The sequence below is a fragment of the Geospiza fortis genome, unplaced genomic scaffold (genome assembly GCF_000277835.1).
Source record: "Geospiza fortis unplaced genomic scaffold, GeoFor_1.0 scaffold403, whole genome shotgun sequence".
Taxonomy (NCBI): Eukaryota; Metazoa; Chordata; class Aves; order Passeriformes; family Thraupidae; genus Geospiza; species Geospiza fortis.
Genome location: NW_005054336.1, coordinates 5,208,135 through 5,225,114, shown reverse-complemented (window position 1 = coordinate 5,225,114; position 16,980 = coordinate 5,208,135). Strand labels below are relative to the sequence as shown.

The window sequence follows — 16,980 nt, the reverse complement described above, 5'->3', positions numbered from 1 at the left end:
TCCACTGCCCCTGGAGAAAGCTGCAGCGTGGAACCAGGACCTCTTGCTAAGGAACCCAGGGAGCAGATACAGTGCTGGAGATGAATGGGTGCTCTGAGTTGCTCTCAGCAGTTTTGCTGTACAAGTGATACATATTGGTATGTCAGCATCTTCCCAGCACTGTTTTGAAACAGCAAGTTGGTTAAGAACACACTTTGTTCCTGTTGTCTTGTATTATCACTCACTTGCTCAACAACAAAAAATGCCAAAACCCCCAAAACTCTATGTCAAAATCCATGAGTTGAGCATATAAATCTGCAAATAATTGCTATTTGTCTTCCTAGTCTCTTGTTATAAAGAAATTGCTTAGGAAATAACTTTCCATGATAGCCTAGAGTCAGCTGCTTTACACACATATATGTGTAACATTTCATGTCAACCAGCAGCAATGCCTTTTTAGAGGAGCATAATTACAGTGTGATCTACCAGCCATTCTTGCATCTATTTCATCCCCTGACCTAAATTTGTGAGTTTGTCACCACCACAAACACTACTACTACTTGCTTTTAAGATTAAAGGGGGAAATAATGTCTCTATCTGCATGCAGTTGTAAAGCTGTGCCAGAGTAGGTTTTGATCTGTTTATTATTTACTTCTGCTGAGGAAGAAGAGTGCTCTTCCTCATATGGTGGTAATTTTAGTGCAGGCTAGATAAAGCATACATAGAAGTAAAATGCTGGGAAGGAGACTGTTTTGGAATTCGAAAACGTTTTCTTTAATCTCTTATTTCTGGGCTTTTTGTGGCTGTTGTGTATCTTGGTTTAACTGAAGGTCATTCTTGCATTATGTGAGAAAAATCAGTCTTGTTCTTTTCCTGGATGAAGTTGGGAAACCTCAGGAATCTCATGCAAGTAATTTTGTGAAATTTCCATCCCAGCTTCCCAGCAGTTTAGATGCAGTCGTAGTCATACTCTGAAGAATATTCTGCCACTTAAACAAGGAGTACTAAAAGATAAACACCCTTCTTTCAAAAATGTCTGTTGTCTATGGGCCAGTAACTTATTTTGCTGAGGACTGAAAGGTAATTGCAAGCCCTCACAAATGTCCATGTATACAATGGGGATCCATTTTTGCTGGAATGGTATTTGACTGACTTTACTTCATAGCTTCCTTGAGCCAGAACTCCCAGATAATTCATGCTGCCTACACATTAAATCTCACTTTGTCTAAGCTGGGTGAGCCAAGAACTTGCCAGGAGGAGTGACTCAGCCATGGGGATAGCCTGGTTCCCATGAAAGCCTATCCCTCTAGGCTCTGTGGGTGCAGCTGGCTCCAGGAACTTGACCATAAACCTAGGCTCAGCTACAGCACTATATACACGAGCTTAATTTGCCTCAGTTTCATATGGTTTAAATTACAAAATGTCTGATGCAGAAAACTCCAACCCAGCTCTGTAGGAGGATGTGTCTCTCTTCTATTTATGCAGAAAAAACGTGAATCCCATAATCCAGCATTCCTTCTATTTCATAAGATGTCATGAACTGCCATTTCTGCAGCTGTCTCTGCAGGCAGAGGCTGGTGCTGCATTTACGGGAACTGAGCCTCTGCTTATTTACACTGTAGGAGGGGCTTCCACAGACAAGTCCTTGAATGTTTTGTGCACCTCCAATTGTGGTTCTCAGGAAGTAAAGTGGTTTCACAAGGACCAAGGTTAGCTGGAGCCAGACTGTGATTCTAATTCTGTAGTTTAACAATATTTTAATATTGTAATGCTTCTCTAAGTAGATGTGAATGTGAGAGGAAGGGGGAAAAGGGAAATGAAGAAACTGGAAAGCTGGAGAGAAGGTGAGAAATGCACATAAAACAGGAAAGAAATGAACTTGAAAGCAGAACATGGAAAATAAAAATAGAAGCAGAAAGGGAAATTTAAAAAAAGAGAAGCAAAAAAGACAATTAAAAAAAATGTGATCCTATTTGTCATAAGTACTTGGCTCAGCTGCAACTGAGTCTGCAAGATGGAGACACTGATAGCCTGCAGTGCAGGAAATGGGCATTGCTCACTTCTTCACAGGCTCACATGCTACAACGGATGAATGAAAGAAAGAAAGAGAAGCTTAGATAAATAGAGTAATTTAAACCTGCTAGGTGTCAGAAATTTTGTAATATATCATGAGATCCTATGGAAACTTGTGCGCTTTTGCTGAGGTTTTCTTGTTTTCTTCTGCTGGATTTTGTCCTTATTTATCTTACCCATACTACACATCCAGGGAAGTATTGGATCTTGGAAATAGCTTGCTTATGATTTACTGGAAACTTGAATTTCATGCACTCACATGTGGGAGAAGAAGCTTTAAGTAAAAAATGTTAGATTGTGGTGGCTGGCTCTGACACAAATTCCTGGACAGTGGGAGCCTTGGTTTGTGCTCCCAGGCTCACTGTGCAGCCCATGAGTAGTGGAGCAGGGAACCATCCAAACCCTTGGTTGCTACTGAGACCAAGTGGTATGTGGGCAAGTTCAAACCTCAGTTCACCCTGCAGGAATGTCATTCCTTTCATTTGTGATCTTGTATTGTGGGGGACCAGCAGTCTTTTGAGCAGAACGCCACAGCAGTCAATTAACAGTCAGAACAAGAGGTGGTAGGGTTTCCTTCTTTTCACAATATGTGTATTAAAGCAGCTCCCAGGAAGTAAAAGACCACGTGTTAACTTCTTCCTCTGCCAGAACAGATTTAACTACCTTTCCCTCCAAAGTGCAACAATCACTGCTGTCCAATTTGCTGTGGGACAGAGCCTCTCCTTTTCTCCTGCAGGATAACCAGGATGACTGCAATGTTCACATGGGAGACCGTTTCACTGGTTCTGTTTCAGGATCATGAAATAATCATTGGATAAAACACCTACTTTCTGTCTAAGTATGGATTTGGGCTTGACTCTTGACTGAATGGCAAAGCATTTGAATTGTGCTTCTTTTACAGAGCACATATTAAATAATAAACAGGATACAGGAATCTGGCTTGCAGTCAGAGGACATAAATCTTGTCCCGGAGGTCACCATCCTATGAGACGGAAGCAAACAAATCTATCTAAAAGCACAGTTTAAAAACTTTTTTTTGCTGACTGACCAAACTATGTTAAAAGGAAGTTAGTCCACCATCACACTGACCTTTTCCTCTGTGAAGGTGGCTATCACTGATTCTATTAGATTAATTTTTCACTGCAAGCACTAAGGGTTAATACAGAAAGTATTTTAGTTTAGTATATGGCATTTGTACTATCTTAACCCACTCTAAATAGTCTATTTAATTTTTACTAATTAAAGCTGTCTTTATCTATGCAGGTTTTACAACTGATTAAAAAAAAGACAAGAAAATTTAAATATATCCTCAATTTCAGAGGAGCTGAGCACACTGCAACAATTGCAAACTTCAGTGGGAATACAAAGAGCCACTCTGGAATCAAAACTTCATACAGGTATGTAAATATTCTCAGCTGTACCTGGCAGCAGGCTCTGTCCTATTGAAAGAGATAAATTTCTAAACCAGTTAAAGATGGCTGCATAGATATTTTCCTTTCCCTTCAACAAAATGAGCAGCTTAGATGGATTTTTTGGTAGTTGTTTTATGAAATAATTCCATTTTTGAACTGAAGAAGAGATAAAGAAAACAAACCAGAATTAAGAGGTATTTTCAAATGCTTTTGAGAGCAGAGACTTCTATATTATGCAATGGAAAGAGGAAAAAAAACCCAGCAAAGGTAATATTAAGAATGTTTCACCTGAGAACTCAAAAGCGTGTAGCAAGATCACTGGTAAAACTGAGGAGCTGAAGTTCAAAGCCCAGAGCTATGATGTGGGGAATATGTGGGGATAAAAAGATGAAAGGTTTCAATAGATAGAAGGCCCAAGATTTGCCAGTCTTTACGAAATGTAATTTATTTTTAAGTCCTATTTTGAGTTCATACAGTCCTGCTTAGTTTACAGAATCTTTCTGTATAGTTTTACATCTGATAATTTGATTATGAAAATGAACTCTCCCACACAGCAGAGAATGCTAGCAATCCTGTTCTGATAAGAGATATTTATACAGCACCACCAAATCACTTTAACATAAGGGGGCCATGTGCTTATCCTCATTTCTGATGACGAGTCCTCTGTAGCTATCTAAGATTTGTCAGCACTTGTTGATATTCCCTGTTCAGTCAGGGTCAGTGCTTTCCAGTGCTACTTCAGAGCAACAACTTTGACTTACTTGGATATTCTGTGAATTGAGACTCTTTGCGCTTGCAGCTTAGAATAGAGAGGTGCTGATAAAGAACCTAACTTTTAACTTTTCTTTGATCAGGGAGAAAAGAAAAATCTAAGGAATCTTGAGAAAAGGAGCAGGGGAAGAAAGGACTAACTTTTGTAAAATGCAATATAATTGGTAAATATTCATGGCTGAAAGGTATATTGAGTGAGCATAAAACATTTGCTGTAAAGTATTTCTTAGCAAGCCATTTCAGCAAAGCAGAATTCAAAATCATAGTTGTCTGTGGAGAATTTGGGGGAGATGATGGTAAAACAAAAGTTGTGGAAATGATGTTTAGACTCACTGCTTACTCTCCCTTTCTTTCCAAATGATATAATCTATTAACCATTTTAATTTATGTCTATAGCCCAAGTTCCATCTTCAGTTTAAAAAACGTAAATTCCCAGTCATGGTTTCATCATTTAAAAGCAAATGTTTGCTATTATGTTACAAAGAAGCCGAGACTGCTGTTTCTAAAACACAGTATACTGGAATTTGTCTTAGTCTGCACAGACATTTTCTGTAAGACCCATTCTGTTAAAGAGTGAATGCTTTATTCATAATTTTTTAATGGAATGCAATACCAATATAAGAAAGAAGTAACAGAAGCCTGACTTTGTTCTGATGCTACAAACATTAATAGCTGAGAAAGCTATTTACTAGAGCATTTCTGGATTACAAGAGTTGGATAAACTTCAAGTCAGTTGGCGTTGTATAAACTAGAAAAGTGCAATGCATGTAAAATTCTGTTTACAGAGTGGTTTCCATATGAAAAAAAATCATGTCAAAAATTGTCTTTTTATATAGGAATCATTTATCTGGACTTTCTCTAGACTTCCATTTTTAATGAAAGTCTAAAGTAGCTAGAAAAATATCTCTGGAAGGAGAGAAAGAAAAATAACATTAGATGTTTTCTGACCTAATATTTGTTCTTGTAATGGATCTTTGAAAACTTGTATGGTATGACATAAAATGTCTAAAATTTAATCCTAAAAAAGTTTTATGTGAAGAAAAAGATTCAGTTATTATTTGAAAGTGTGATTTTCAAATAAGAGTTCCTTGTTCTAGCAGATCTCCTATCATTATGGGAGCCCAAATACTTTGGATTTGGAAAGCATTGCACAGAAAGCCTCCTGGGCAGAGGAGAGACAGTTGGGTGGGACAAAAATTCAAAGCCACACAGCTTGCACTGGGATGTTCTCCATATGCACACTCCACAAGGGCTTTTAGCTTTTAAGTGCACTTATCAGTAGGGTTCCTAAGCCTTGAACTTAGGTCTCCAAGGCAATAGAAAATCTAGGATTAAAAGAAAAAATCTGGTTCTGCCCAAGTTTATGCAGGACTGCATTCTCATTTGTTTTACCTGCCTTTACTGACCTTTCTGCAGTCAAATATTAGGGAAGCACTTTTCAGCTGACCTATTTTACTTGACTATTAGATATTGATATTACTTCCTATTTTCTCCAATCACCAACAGATTTGATGTCTGTGTTTGCAGTCACTTCTTTTGAATTAAAAATGTAGCTCTAATTCTAAAATTTCTTCATTATTCCCATTCTAAAGAATTTGTGTTGGCAATTGTTTCTCTATATGCACCTTTGTTTAGTGTAGTGTTTTGTTTAAACTCTGGTTGAATTCAGTATTGTCACTTCTAGATAACCTGTGCTGGAATATTTTAGAGAATTCTTCCACACTATGTTTGGATAATAATTACTTGCTGGATAGGGATTTCAGGATCATAGGATGAGGTGGGAAGGGATCACAGGTGGGCTCTGGTCAGAACTGCTGCACAATGCAGGGTGAGCCCTGAGCTCAAGCTGGGTCAGTCAGGGCTCTGGCCAGCCTGAGCATCTCTCATTTCTGTTTCTCATCCTCTGCCACGTTCCATGGGCCTGACTCCATCTCCTCCCTCACCCTGTGCAGGCACTGGCCATTTGCTTGTAGCTCTGAGCCCACTGCCTACCCAGGCTGAGCGAGTCCCCTTCCCTCAGCCCCTCCTCACAGAGCTCCAGCCCCAGACCAGCTTCACCACTGGTGTTATCCTTGGATGGAGGGGCCCAAAACTGGATGCAGTGGTCCCAAGCTGGGCTAGAAAATAGTGAATATGTCACTAACATTTCAGTGACCAGAACAAAACACCCGGGCTCAGAAGAGGAGCAGTCACCAGACAATCTAGGGGCATGAAAGGAGAAAAGGTTCAAAAATATCCTTTTTGAGAGGAACAGAGTTCAGACAGAACCAGAGTGCAGTATTTCCTGGAGAAAGTTTTGTAACTGGCTGCATATAATGCCCATTTTGTCTTGCAACTCCAGTCCCCACATACCTGAGTGCAGTGCCTCTATCACTGCATTCATCCAAACACAATTCTCTTTCATGCAAGTGCACCAGAGACACACAGTTGGAGAGGATTTATCCCATTTCCTTGGTACACAGAACTTCTGAGTCATTGCCACTACTTGTTTGAGCAGTACTAAATGTAAGCATCTTAGTTGTATCTGTACACCCACACTGAAGTTTTTATATAAGATTCAAATGTGCCTGATTAACATAAGAAAACCCAGTGCATATTTGTGGAGCAGGTGCAAGCAATGTCTCATCTCTTCCTGAACAAAAGGTTAATACATTCTCACCAGTGACTTAATCCAACCTTATAGTTAAAAGATTTGTGATTGCAAAGGGATAAAAATGAAAGTTAAAAAGCTTCCAGTAATGCCCTGTAAATACCAGTTATTATTCAAAGAAGACAGAGTGTTAAAAAAAAAAAGAAAAAAGTTACACCACTAACTACCAACAACTAATTTGCACACACTGTATTAATTTAAAGAATTATTTATGCTGTAAAATTTAAGCTCAAATACATACAGCATGTGCAATGTAGGAGTGTGAAGTAACAAGGTCTGCAGCTCATGTTTTGACTTGTAGATTTAAAATCAAGTGAATTGAAAGTAAATGTAAGCCTGGAGGATTTAAGTTTTATGGTGCAGAACCCCATTGAAAAGAGAAGGTAGGAACCTGGTAGAATATGAATGATAGCAGTAATCCCAAATTAATTTTTTGCTTTTTATCATCTCAGTTTAAATTTGTTTAAGTATATATGTAATGAAGAGTAATTATAATATGTAGAAAAGAAGAGGAATTACAATAAACATTTCCTGATAAGAGGTTACCATGAGATGACAGGATGTGAGTTGGGCCTGGGTAACAAAATTCTCTATGTGTGTGTGTGTGTAGGTAGCAGGGGGTAACAATTATTTGGGGAATTTTACCCCACTGAGGAATAAAACCTGTTGTGGATGACTCCCATCTAAAGCTTTTCCAATCCCAAGGAGAAAAAGGTTGCATGTAAATCCTTGTCAAATCAGCTCCAGCTTCCTCCAGAGCAGGAAGCCCAGCAGGGATGGCATGAGAGGACAGCCCTCACAATGACAAGGCAAGGAAGGGGCAGCTCTGCAGCCTCTCCCCTGCCCACTGCTGGCCCTGAGGTCGGGGCACAAGGAGTGAGGGCTGGGTGCTTGACCAGGCAAGCAAGGACTGCCAGTTAGTAATGACAGCTGCTCTTTGGAACACACTTTCATATTTAGCTTTCATATTTTCCAGCTTCTGTACTGCATTAGTATATAATTCTAAACTTCAGTGTCAGGAAGTTCTCTTCACAGTTTAGTTAGACAAAAGAATCCTTTCCCAGCCTCACAACCAAGGACAGCGTTGGAGCTTCACGCCCAAAAAGAGAAACCACGGCAAATTGAGGAGAGCAGTGTGGGAGGATGGGACTTCATAACCTGGAGCTGTAACTGGACAATTAACCCCAATATGTAAATGGACCAAAACTTAAAAAAGCCTTGAAAACTTATGACCCAGAGTCCATCTTGGGTGGAGCCACGACCAGGCTCTTGTACTGCCCAAGGTGTATCCTTTGAAAGCCTTTTTAAAAAACACCTACTTTATTCCTTTAGCACTGTCTAGCCTCTGTTCTAGGTATCCTCTCAAAGTATCACTGGTCACCTGGGTTTGTTAATCTTTGTTAAAAATGTGCTGGCTGAGCATTTACATGTTTTTCTATGTCTGGAAAACAAAAATTGCACTTCAATTTTTCAATGGGATTTTTTTGTTCAACTGAATTTTGTTTTATTTAGTGATTTTAAAAAAATATTTTTTAAAACTTTCATTGGTAACAAAGTCTGTACATTCAAAAACCAAGTCAAGTGTATTCATCTTTTGAATACTGAAAACAGGTAAAGATCCATTCAAATGTGGTTTTAAGAGCTTGTTTTCTTAAGCACAGACAGCAACTTCTTTGGGATTTTCTTTCAAGTTTTTTTTTTTTAATACATTCAGAATTCTTCAAGAAAAGGAACACAGCTTATCATTAACAGCATGGCTGAGTAACTCAGAGAGATGTTCATCAAAGGATGTCGAGCCTGTGTCCCAGAACTACTTCAGTGGGTGACTACTGCCCCCTTCAGACTATTCCCAGTACTAGAAAAAAATAATTAGTTGGAAATTAATAGCCTTCCTTGGCACTTCAGGGAAAATGCTAAGAAAGATACTGTTAAGTAGGTAGTTGGTGAACTTTTTTGGATATTAGCAAGGGGTTTTCCTGGTATTAGAAATGTACAGTAATGCATTAAGTAATTAATTATCTTAATTTGTACAGCAAACAATACCTCAAGTTGCATCTTTAGCAGTTAGATTCAATAGTCACAAATGAGGAAAAAAAATCTTAGAACAATGGCTGCAGGATGGGCTGGGAAACTTGGAAATCAATTCAAGCTTCAGAGTGCATTTATACAGTTTTGGTTAAGTGATTGGGGTCTTCATATGCAAAACCAATTGTGCCCTATTTCTCCTTTCACCTTCCTTCTACTTCAGAGAAAGTTTTTGTAGCATGATCAACACCAGCCTGGTAGAAGCTCTTCTTTACTTAATGCCCAGCTAGGGGATAACACACCTGGATTTTATGTGCCTACACAAATTGTGTGTATTTACAGTGCTCCATGTCCACACACATAGATACTGTGTCTATATGTGTGTTCAACAGCACCCTAATCTCAGCTGAAATTAAGTACTCCCTTCAAGAAGAACACCACCTCAGTGAAAATGCAGCCTCAGTTAGTATGCAAAGTGACAAGGACAGATGCAGCTAGAAAATAAAATCATATCATGGAGTCAATACTTGGTGTCTGGGCTGTAATGTGGTACATTGATTTAGCTTGCCTGAGCATATATCATAAAATAGATGAAAAAAGAAGATTTAAAAGATTATCTTACGCATTGAGTCTTCTTTCTATGCTTCTGAAAAGTTATTTTGTATACACCTTTCCCAAGCACAACCTGCTAAGATACCAGCAAATATAAATACCAGCCTGTTATAGGGTGATACTGCTTTATTATTTAGCAAATGGCTAAGGAAGAACAGCAATACAGATTTAAAGGTGCATTTCACTCCATGTACCTCATAACATAAAGGTTTCCAGAGAACAGAACTTGCAGTTTTTAAAAGTGAAAGAAATATTGAACTAAAATAGTTCTTTTCTACTTAGGTAAAGTTCAAAGTCTCTAACTGAAGCTCTTGCATACATACAGTATATGCTATTTGCTGTCCTGTTGCTACTCATTTTGCTGCTAATAGTAAAAACAACAAAGTAAAGTTTTCATTTTCACATGACAGATTTTCATCATACCAAGGAAAAACTTGACATCAACCTTCAAGTTAAATCACTCAGTTATGACAGAAGGCTCCTCCTCTTCAGGCAGATCATACATCCAATGAAGTGTAGTGCAATACATCACTGAGGTATGTTGAGTGTTGCTTTTGGCAGCTTGCTGCATTTCTTTTTTTTTTTTTAACACTTTAAGTTTGAATTTATCATCCCCATTCCTTGGCACTCAATGATGTAGGTATCATTACCAGGGTCTTCCTCTTCTGACTTTGTCACAGTAAATTTGGCCTAGAAGAGGATTAACTAGTTAAGTTATCACATGCAGTGGTTTAAATATTGAGTAGCTGATGTCCAATAACTGTACTGCCACATGTTTATGTATATTACACCTTTGACAGATTTGACAGATTTAATTCAAAAAACCATTTAAATAAATGTGGTAAAAGTATCTTACCATTCTAAAAGCCTTTAATTCTAGAGTAGGCTCACATTCTACAGGAAAACTCCCAGGTATATAGTATAGCAATTGTTTTATCAATGCTTGTCCTCCATGATCAAGTTCAGCTCATACTGCCTGATGAACTGTACATTGCCAAGTTACTGGAAGAAAACTGAAAGGTAAAACTTCCTGAATGTTTGGACTCACCTTTGTTAGCTGCTCTGCAAAGTGTATAGCTGTTTGAGTATGCAGTGTAATTGGTCCACTTTTCACTCTAGACACCCCCTTTGCCAATGCCATAAAAATGATCAGCTGAAAGGGAGGGAAAGGTAATTATTAAGTCATTCTTCAGATTCTAGGAATTTATTGATTAAAAAAATCCCAACCAGAACATGCAAAATGTCTGTCAATATAAAGATGTTGTCTTCCAAGTTTCATAAAAGTTCATGAAACTGAGTTTGAAGAGTGATCCATGGCTCCAGAAGTTTGGAGATTGCTACTGTAATGCCTATTACAGAAGGGCTACTTTTCCACAGTGGAGTTTGCCCCTGAATTCCTGTTATTGAATTCCTATTACTACATTTATCTTTGCTCTCCCCCACTGTATTGTCCCAAAATTCCCCAAAGTCATGTCAGACTCCAGATTAGTAGTTTACCTACATGGAGAGAATCTCAAGAAAAGCTACTTTAATTCTAACACTTCCTGATCACATACTCACCAGAGAGACATCCAAAACTCTTTGATTTGACTTAAAATCATCACCATGACAAGAATACTGCAACTCTGTGCAGTTCCCATACACAGTGACTCTGGCTGTGGCTTGTTCCCATCAATGGTACTTGCATGCTTTGGAAAAAGTAGGCTGAGTCCAAGACCCAAATACTTATTATAGTACATAATTTTCATGTGTGCCCAGGTGTTTACAGCTAAGAGCTAGCATCATCCTAGCTAAACCAGGCCAGATCCTCATCAGGCTAAGATGAGGCAGTGGAGGGCCTTCATTCTTAAATGAAATCAGGGGAGCAAGATAACTGGGAGCATGTTCTAGATATCTCTAGTACCTTCCCTTAGTATCATTCCATATATGTAAGGAGGGAGCTATTATCACTGCATCACATGGAATGCCAAATTGAAGCAAATTCCTGCCTCTTTCTTCCATACTTACTGAGGGTTACAGAAAGGCAAAATTTGAGGGTGTTGGTACAATGCTAAAAACATTTGTGATTCCTAAAAACTGCATGTAATTTGCTAATCCTAGTGATGTTGTGATTAGAGGTCTCTGAGACTACTAACTAACATCTTGTCCCTTCCCTATTCAGATCTATATTGTTTACAAGTAGTGCATGCATGTTCTTGCTACTTCAACTTCATATAAACACATGTAGGAACCTTACCTGGTCTTGCAGAGAATCATCCACAGTTCCACCATGTTTAAGATTCTGAAGCAGCATCTCTGCTGCTTCAATACCAACTTTGTCAGCATTCTTTCCTAAGAGAGAAATCAGAAAGCTGAAAATTACTATTTCAAGTTTTAAAAGTACAAAAAAAAATCAGAAAACAACCCAAGAAATTGTCAACTTTTTAGATCTTATTTTCTTTGAACTTGATGCTCTTGCCTCAGGTGTCTGCTTTAAAAAAAAATCCTTCCCATCTCATGCTCATATATAGTTTATACTTCCTAAGCAGTGGAAAGAAAGTAGCTTCACTTAGAAAAACATTTGATTCAAATAATTTAAAACCAAGATCACTTCCATTCATTTTAATCTAGATTCACTCTTGAGCAGAAACTTCAAATGTTAAAACAAAGTCTATGCTCCTAAAGTTCAGAAATATTACCAGTGATTCTCCATTCTGATACAAGGTAAATTTAACAGTTCTGTAATTTTTGTAAATTTCCATTTACTGTGTTTTAAATCTGCTAATTTCTGTTGTCCTTTATTTCTAAAAGCATATATTCACAAATGAAACATTCAGAGCATCAGATCTTTAAACAGATGATACTTCAGATTCCTATTTTTATTGGTATATTAAGTCTCAAAGAATTCATGGAATTCTTACCTCTCTTGCCAAGTGATGACCCAGCTAACAAACAACCTGTCGAGGTCTCTGCAACAATACTAATCAGAAAAACAAAAATAATTAAAATCAAAATCACTCATATTACAGTTTATTTATCAGATATGTAATCAGGTTCTAGCTAATTAACCAACAAGATTAGAGGTAACAATAGAAAGCTTGGACTCACATTATTCCACTTCCAGTCCCAACAGCCTGATCATCAGGTTCTCTGACAGGCTGAATGTTAATGTAAAGGTCTCTGATTTCTCTTCTGATGCATCTCACTGCTGCTGCTGACATGTCTTTTGCCAGCTAACAAGAGAAGACATAAACCCAGTAATAAAATTATGTAATATAGCAATACTTTTTCCTTATAAATTCAATCCCTGAATAAAGGGCTACTTTATTAACTAGAAAAACAAAGGATTGCTATAAACCCCTACAAGCAAGAACTGAACGTGATTTTTTTCTGAAAGCTTTTCTACAAAAGTAAGGTACCATTAAATCCTGTACAAGCAACAGTTATAGAAATGTATGTAGAAATCAATATCAATAGAAATTCAAGAACTTTTCTTCATTCATAGAGAAAAAAATTGTTTTAGTCTTCTCGCAAAACTTTAGATTCTAAAAATAACTCACCCCAAAACCAAGTGCAAAAACCCCACCCCACATTTATTATGTACAGAATATACTCTGTAAGAGAGAATACATAAAATAACAATTTTACATTACAAGCAAATGGGGATATATGAAGCTTATCCCATTCCTCTGATCTAATCACAGCTGTATTCACAGGTTTGGAGATTTTAAGACCAAAACCAGCAGTCAATAGCTTTTCAAAAAGTACCTCAGCTTCTCCTCTTCCTTCCTCTATTAATTCCTAGCCTGTATGTGAGAAGGAACCTCAAGGAGATCCCAGCACTCAGGACAGGAAGAATAGAAAAGAGGAGATATAAAGGAGCAAATTTATCTCCTTTTATTATTGGCTAAACCTACCCTTAACTTGTTCTAATACTCTCACCTATTACAGAGCTCATAAATTTATGAACAAGGGCCCTAATTTCAGATTTAAAATAATGCACATGAATATGAAGAATACATAAATCAGAAATAAGACATCCCTCAATATATATATATGCCAAAGACTTTTGAATAGTCCTATGAAGGATGAGGATACTGTTCTGATTTCCTGTTTTAGCTTTACACTGCTGTGCAGTGAATGAATTTTAGGTATGTCCAATATGATATTCTACAGCCTGAATAACTGAAACCATTTAATAAGGTTGCTTAGTTTGTGTAAGACTGCAAAAGACAGGAGAGTACAGGAATGTTGAGCAGATGGCATGCAATTTTATATAGCTATATCAAGTAGGATGCTACCAGAGCCATGATAAGCACTTACTTTGATAGGCAGTGCTCCAGCAACAAATGCCCTTCCATAAATCTTTGTCACTGTGCCACGTTCTGTTAAGTTTATTGGGCTCAGCTCTTTGACTGGAGACATCTGGACTACAACTTCACCACCTCCTTGAGGATAGTAGCCCCTATTTAGAAACAGTAATTGGACATAATTAAATGCAACCATCACAAGGAAACCAAGAAAAGGGCCAGGAGGCTATTCATACACTTCACTATACATTTTTATGTTCCCTGTTACTGTACATACCAATTTTCTTGATGTGTGCCTTAGAAACCCTTATAATGGAATTAGGCTCTCTAACAGTAATCCTCTGTAATGCACATCTTATTAACTTCCTAACACCAACCTAACTGGCTCCTTGGAAAAAGCTCAGTAATGCACTGCCTGTTCAGCATGTGCTCCCCTCAGGGGAGCCAACAGGAAACATTACACAGCAGCTGTAGACTCAGCAACGAAAAGAAAAGACAGCCAAGAACCCTATCCCATTCATCATGTGGTGACAGTACACACAGGGGCAGCTAATGCAGATTAGTTCACATATTATAAATTCACCCCTCAGCTTGATTGAGAGCCCCTTGTGTGCCTCTGCTCACACATGGGCTCAGTAAGGCCCAGCTCTGCTGCACTGCTCCACAACTCACCTTCTCTTTATGTCACAATTAAATGTGAAATTGAACTTTTCGATTATTGGCTTGAAGACCTGAAAAAAACCCCATATAAAAACACAGAGTCAATTTATTTTGCATTGATAATTTCCCACTATGTTATACAATCTTAAAAGAGAAAAAAAAGCTCAACACAAAAATTTCAGTTGCATTATTAAAAAAAAAAAAGATAGCCAGTCTCATCCATATAGCTTATATGACAATCTTCATACTTCATTCTCAATGTCACTTTGTGTAAAAGGATTTTCTTATGGAAAAAAGAAGAGTAATTCACAGCACTTCTAGGAAGAAGAATACATTTTAAGTGAAATTTTCTGTAGTAATTAAAACCAAAGAGACTATTTGCCATTTCAGGAAATTCCAAGAAACACTGGTTGCTCTCTACAGCCAGTATACTAATAGTGTTATATTCCATGCCTAATTCCATAATCACAAATAGACTTGCAGTAAGAGCAACAGAGGAACAGCAGTCACATTGCATACATATTCAGGGAAGATGCACCAAGGCAAAGGAATTTCTCCCTACCATGACTGTGTAGTCTATCTGAGGAGCCATCTCCGCATTAGTCCCACCTTTTAAATGAAGCTCTGAAGGGGAAGCAGCAAACAGCACACAGGGCATTGCTACCTGCATCAGTAGGCACACACTCCTAAAAGCAATAATAACATACTCAAATGTCATACACTCATAATCCATACAATTCCACAGAATCATTATACATCTAGGAACATTTTACTAGAACATTTACTTTTGTATTCTATTTTTAAAATTATCTATAAATTTATTAGTCTTAAAAGATACCACTTTAAAACTTCATGTCCTTACCAAGCCTAATATGAAAGTTTTCATTTCACATTAATTGCATCTTAAATAGGTCTGTTTGAAATAAAGTTATATATCTTCCTTAGTATAGTGTTGGGACCATGATAACTGTGGGTTTAGGAAGCAGAAAAGGCTTAGGCAGCAGTAACATTGTAATACATGGATGGAATTGTCCCATTTCCAAAAGAGCAATATGACATACTGTGCTCCTATAAGCATAAGTAAAATGCCAAAATTTACCTTATTATATGGTGATTATTTCAGACCTCATGGATGTGAGATACTCATCTAATTTAATGCATTTGATCTGGTATGTAACACACTAGTGTGAGGACATTACACCTGAAGTTTTAAAGACATGGACAGCTGCTTTTTTCATTACATAAACCAAGCATTCAGCTTTTATATCAATCATACTTTTAAATTTCACATGTACTTCCTGCATATCCTACCTATACTATAGGTTCTTTGGTCACATATATCTGGCTCAGGCAGCACACATCCTGGGTCATTACCAAAGCATAAATGTTCTTTTTCCCCCCACCCCATCTATTGTGATAATTTTAAAGTTATCAGAAGCTAGTCTACAAAGACATACCCTGCTGTTTTTGTATCTGCTGTGTGGGTTCCACCTTTGATCTTCCCAGGAGTGAAGGTTATTTCTGTTGAGCCAATTTCTCCGCCATTCAGCTTCCCATCACACAAATCTCGAATCATCTCCAATCCAGACAGATGCTGAGGTCTTAGAGCAACAACACACAGTTAAAGACACATACAAGTAGACTACATGCTGATGTTACATTAAAGCAACAACTAAACACACTAAAAAACTACAACTGCAAATTTTGGATCAGACAAGGATCAGAAATTCACTCTGGTTGCTACAGTACTTCTGAGTTCATAGGGGCCAAAGGAGTAGCATTCTGGCCATACTGGAATATGCAGGATTCTGGTATCCTTTCCACTAGAATGGGCCCAAGACAGATAGATGAGATGCAAGAGCAGCCACTTGTCCTAATGTGATAAATGCTTGGACAGGAATGCAGTGGGATAATGATGGCAATACTGGCTGAGCCAGAGCCGGTTGCAGGGCTACAAGAGAGTTAACAGGTTTGCTATGTACTTGTCTTGTGCTTGTTTCCATTTGTTAGAGTAATCTAAATAGGAAATACACCAACTGTTTTTAACACTGGAAATACACTAACTGTAGCAACACTAGGATATGCACTATCTGTTCTTAGCACTGTACGCTCGGTAAGCTGTGTTTTGCTCAGGCATTACATCAGTGCGTTCCCCGTTTCAAAGCGCGTTCCTCTCAGCACCTGTGGAACCATTTCCCCGGGCGGGACCCGCGCTGCCTGCCCCGCCTGCGGCCCGGGCGGGACCCGCACTGAGGGCACCGGCAAGAGAACCGAGCGCGCTTCATGCCGCAGCGTTCCCCCTCACTCTTTGTGAGCCACAGATAGGATTTTTTAGCAAAAAGGCTCTTTTAAAGCAATGGAAACGCAAACGTTTCAGACGAGAGCAGCCGAGGCCTTGAGTGGCCGTGCCCCAGCTCGAGAGGGCCCCACACGCCGTAAGTGACCGGCTGAGCGCCCCAGGAGGCTCTCACCTGAGGCCCGGCTGGCTCCGCCCGGCGCGGATCCGGCG

General features: G+C 38.5%; 1 protein-coding gene across 1 annotated transcript; it reads right to left on the bottom strand.

Annotated features, from left to right (window-relative positions):
- Positions 1-8,364: 8,364 nt before the first annotated feature.
- RTCA (RNA 3'-terminal phosphate cyclase) lies at positions 8,365-16,977 on the bottom strand (the record flags this gene model as incomplete). The annotated part of the gene is made up of 10 exons (XM_005422142.3): positions 8,365-10,212; positions 10,571-10,675; positions 11,759-11,853; positions 12,423-12,481; positions 12,610-12,734; positions 13,825-13,966; positions 14,484-14,542; positions 15,034-15,157; positions 15,929-16,072; positions 16,943-16,977. Coding segments are annotated over 10 exons (993 nt in total), but the record flags the coding sequence as incomplete, so codon positions are not given.
- Between the last annotated feature and the right edge of the window lie 3 nt (positions 16,978-16,980).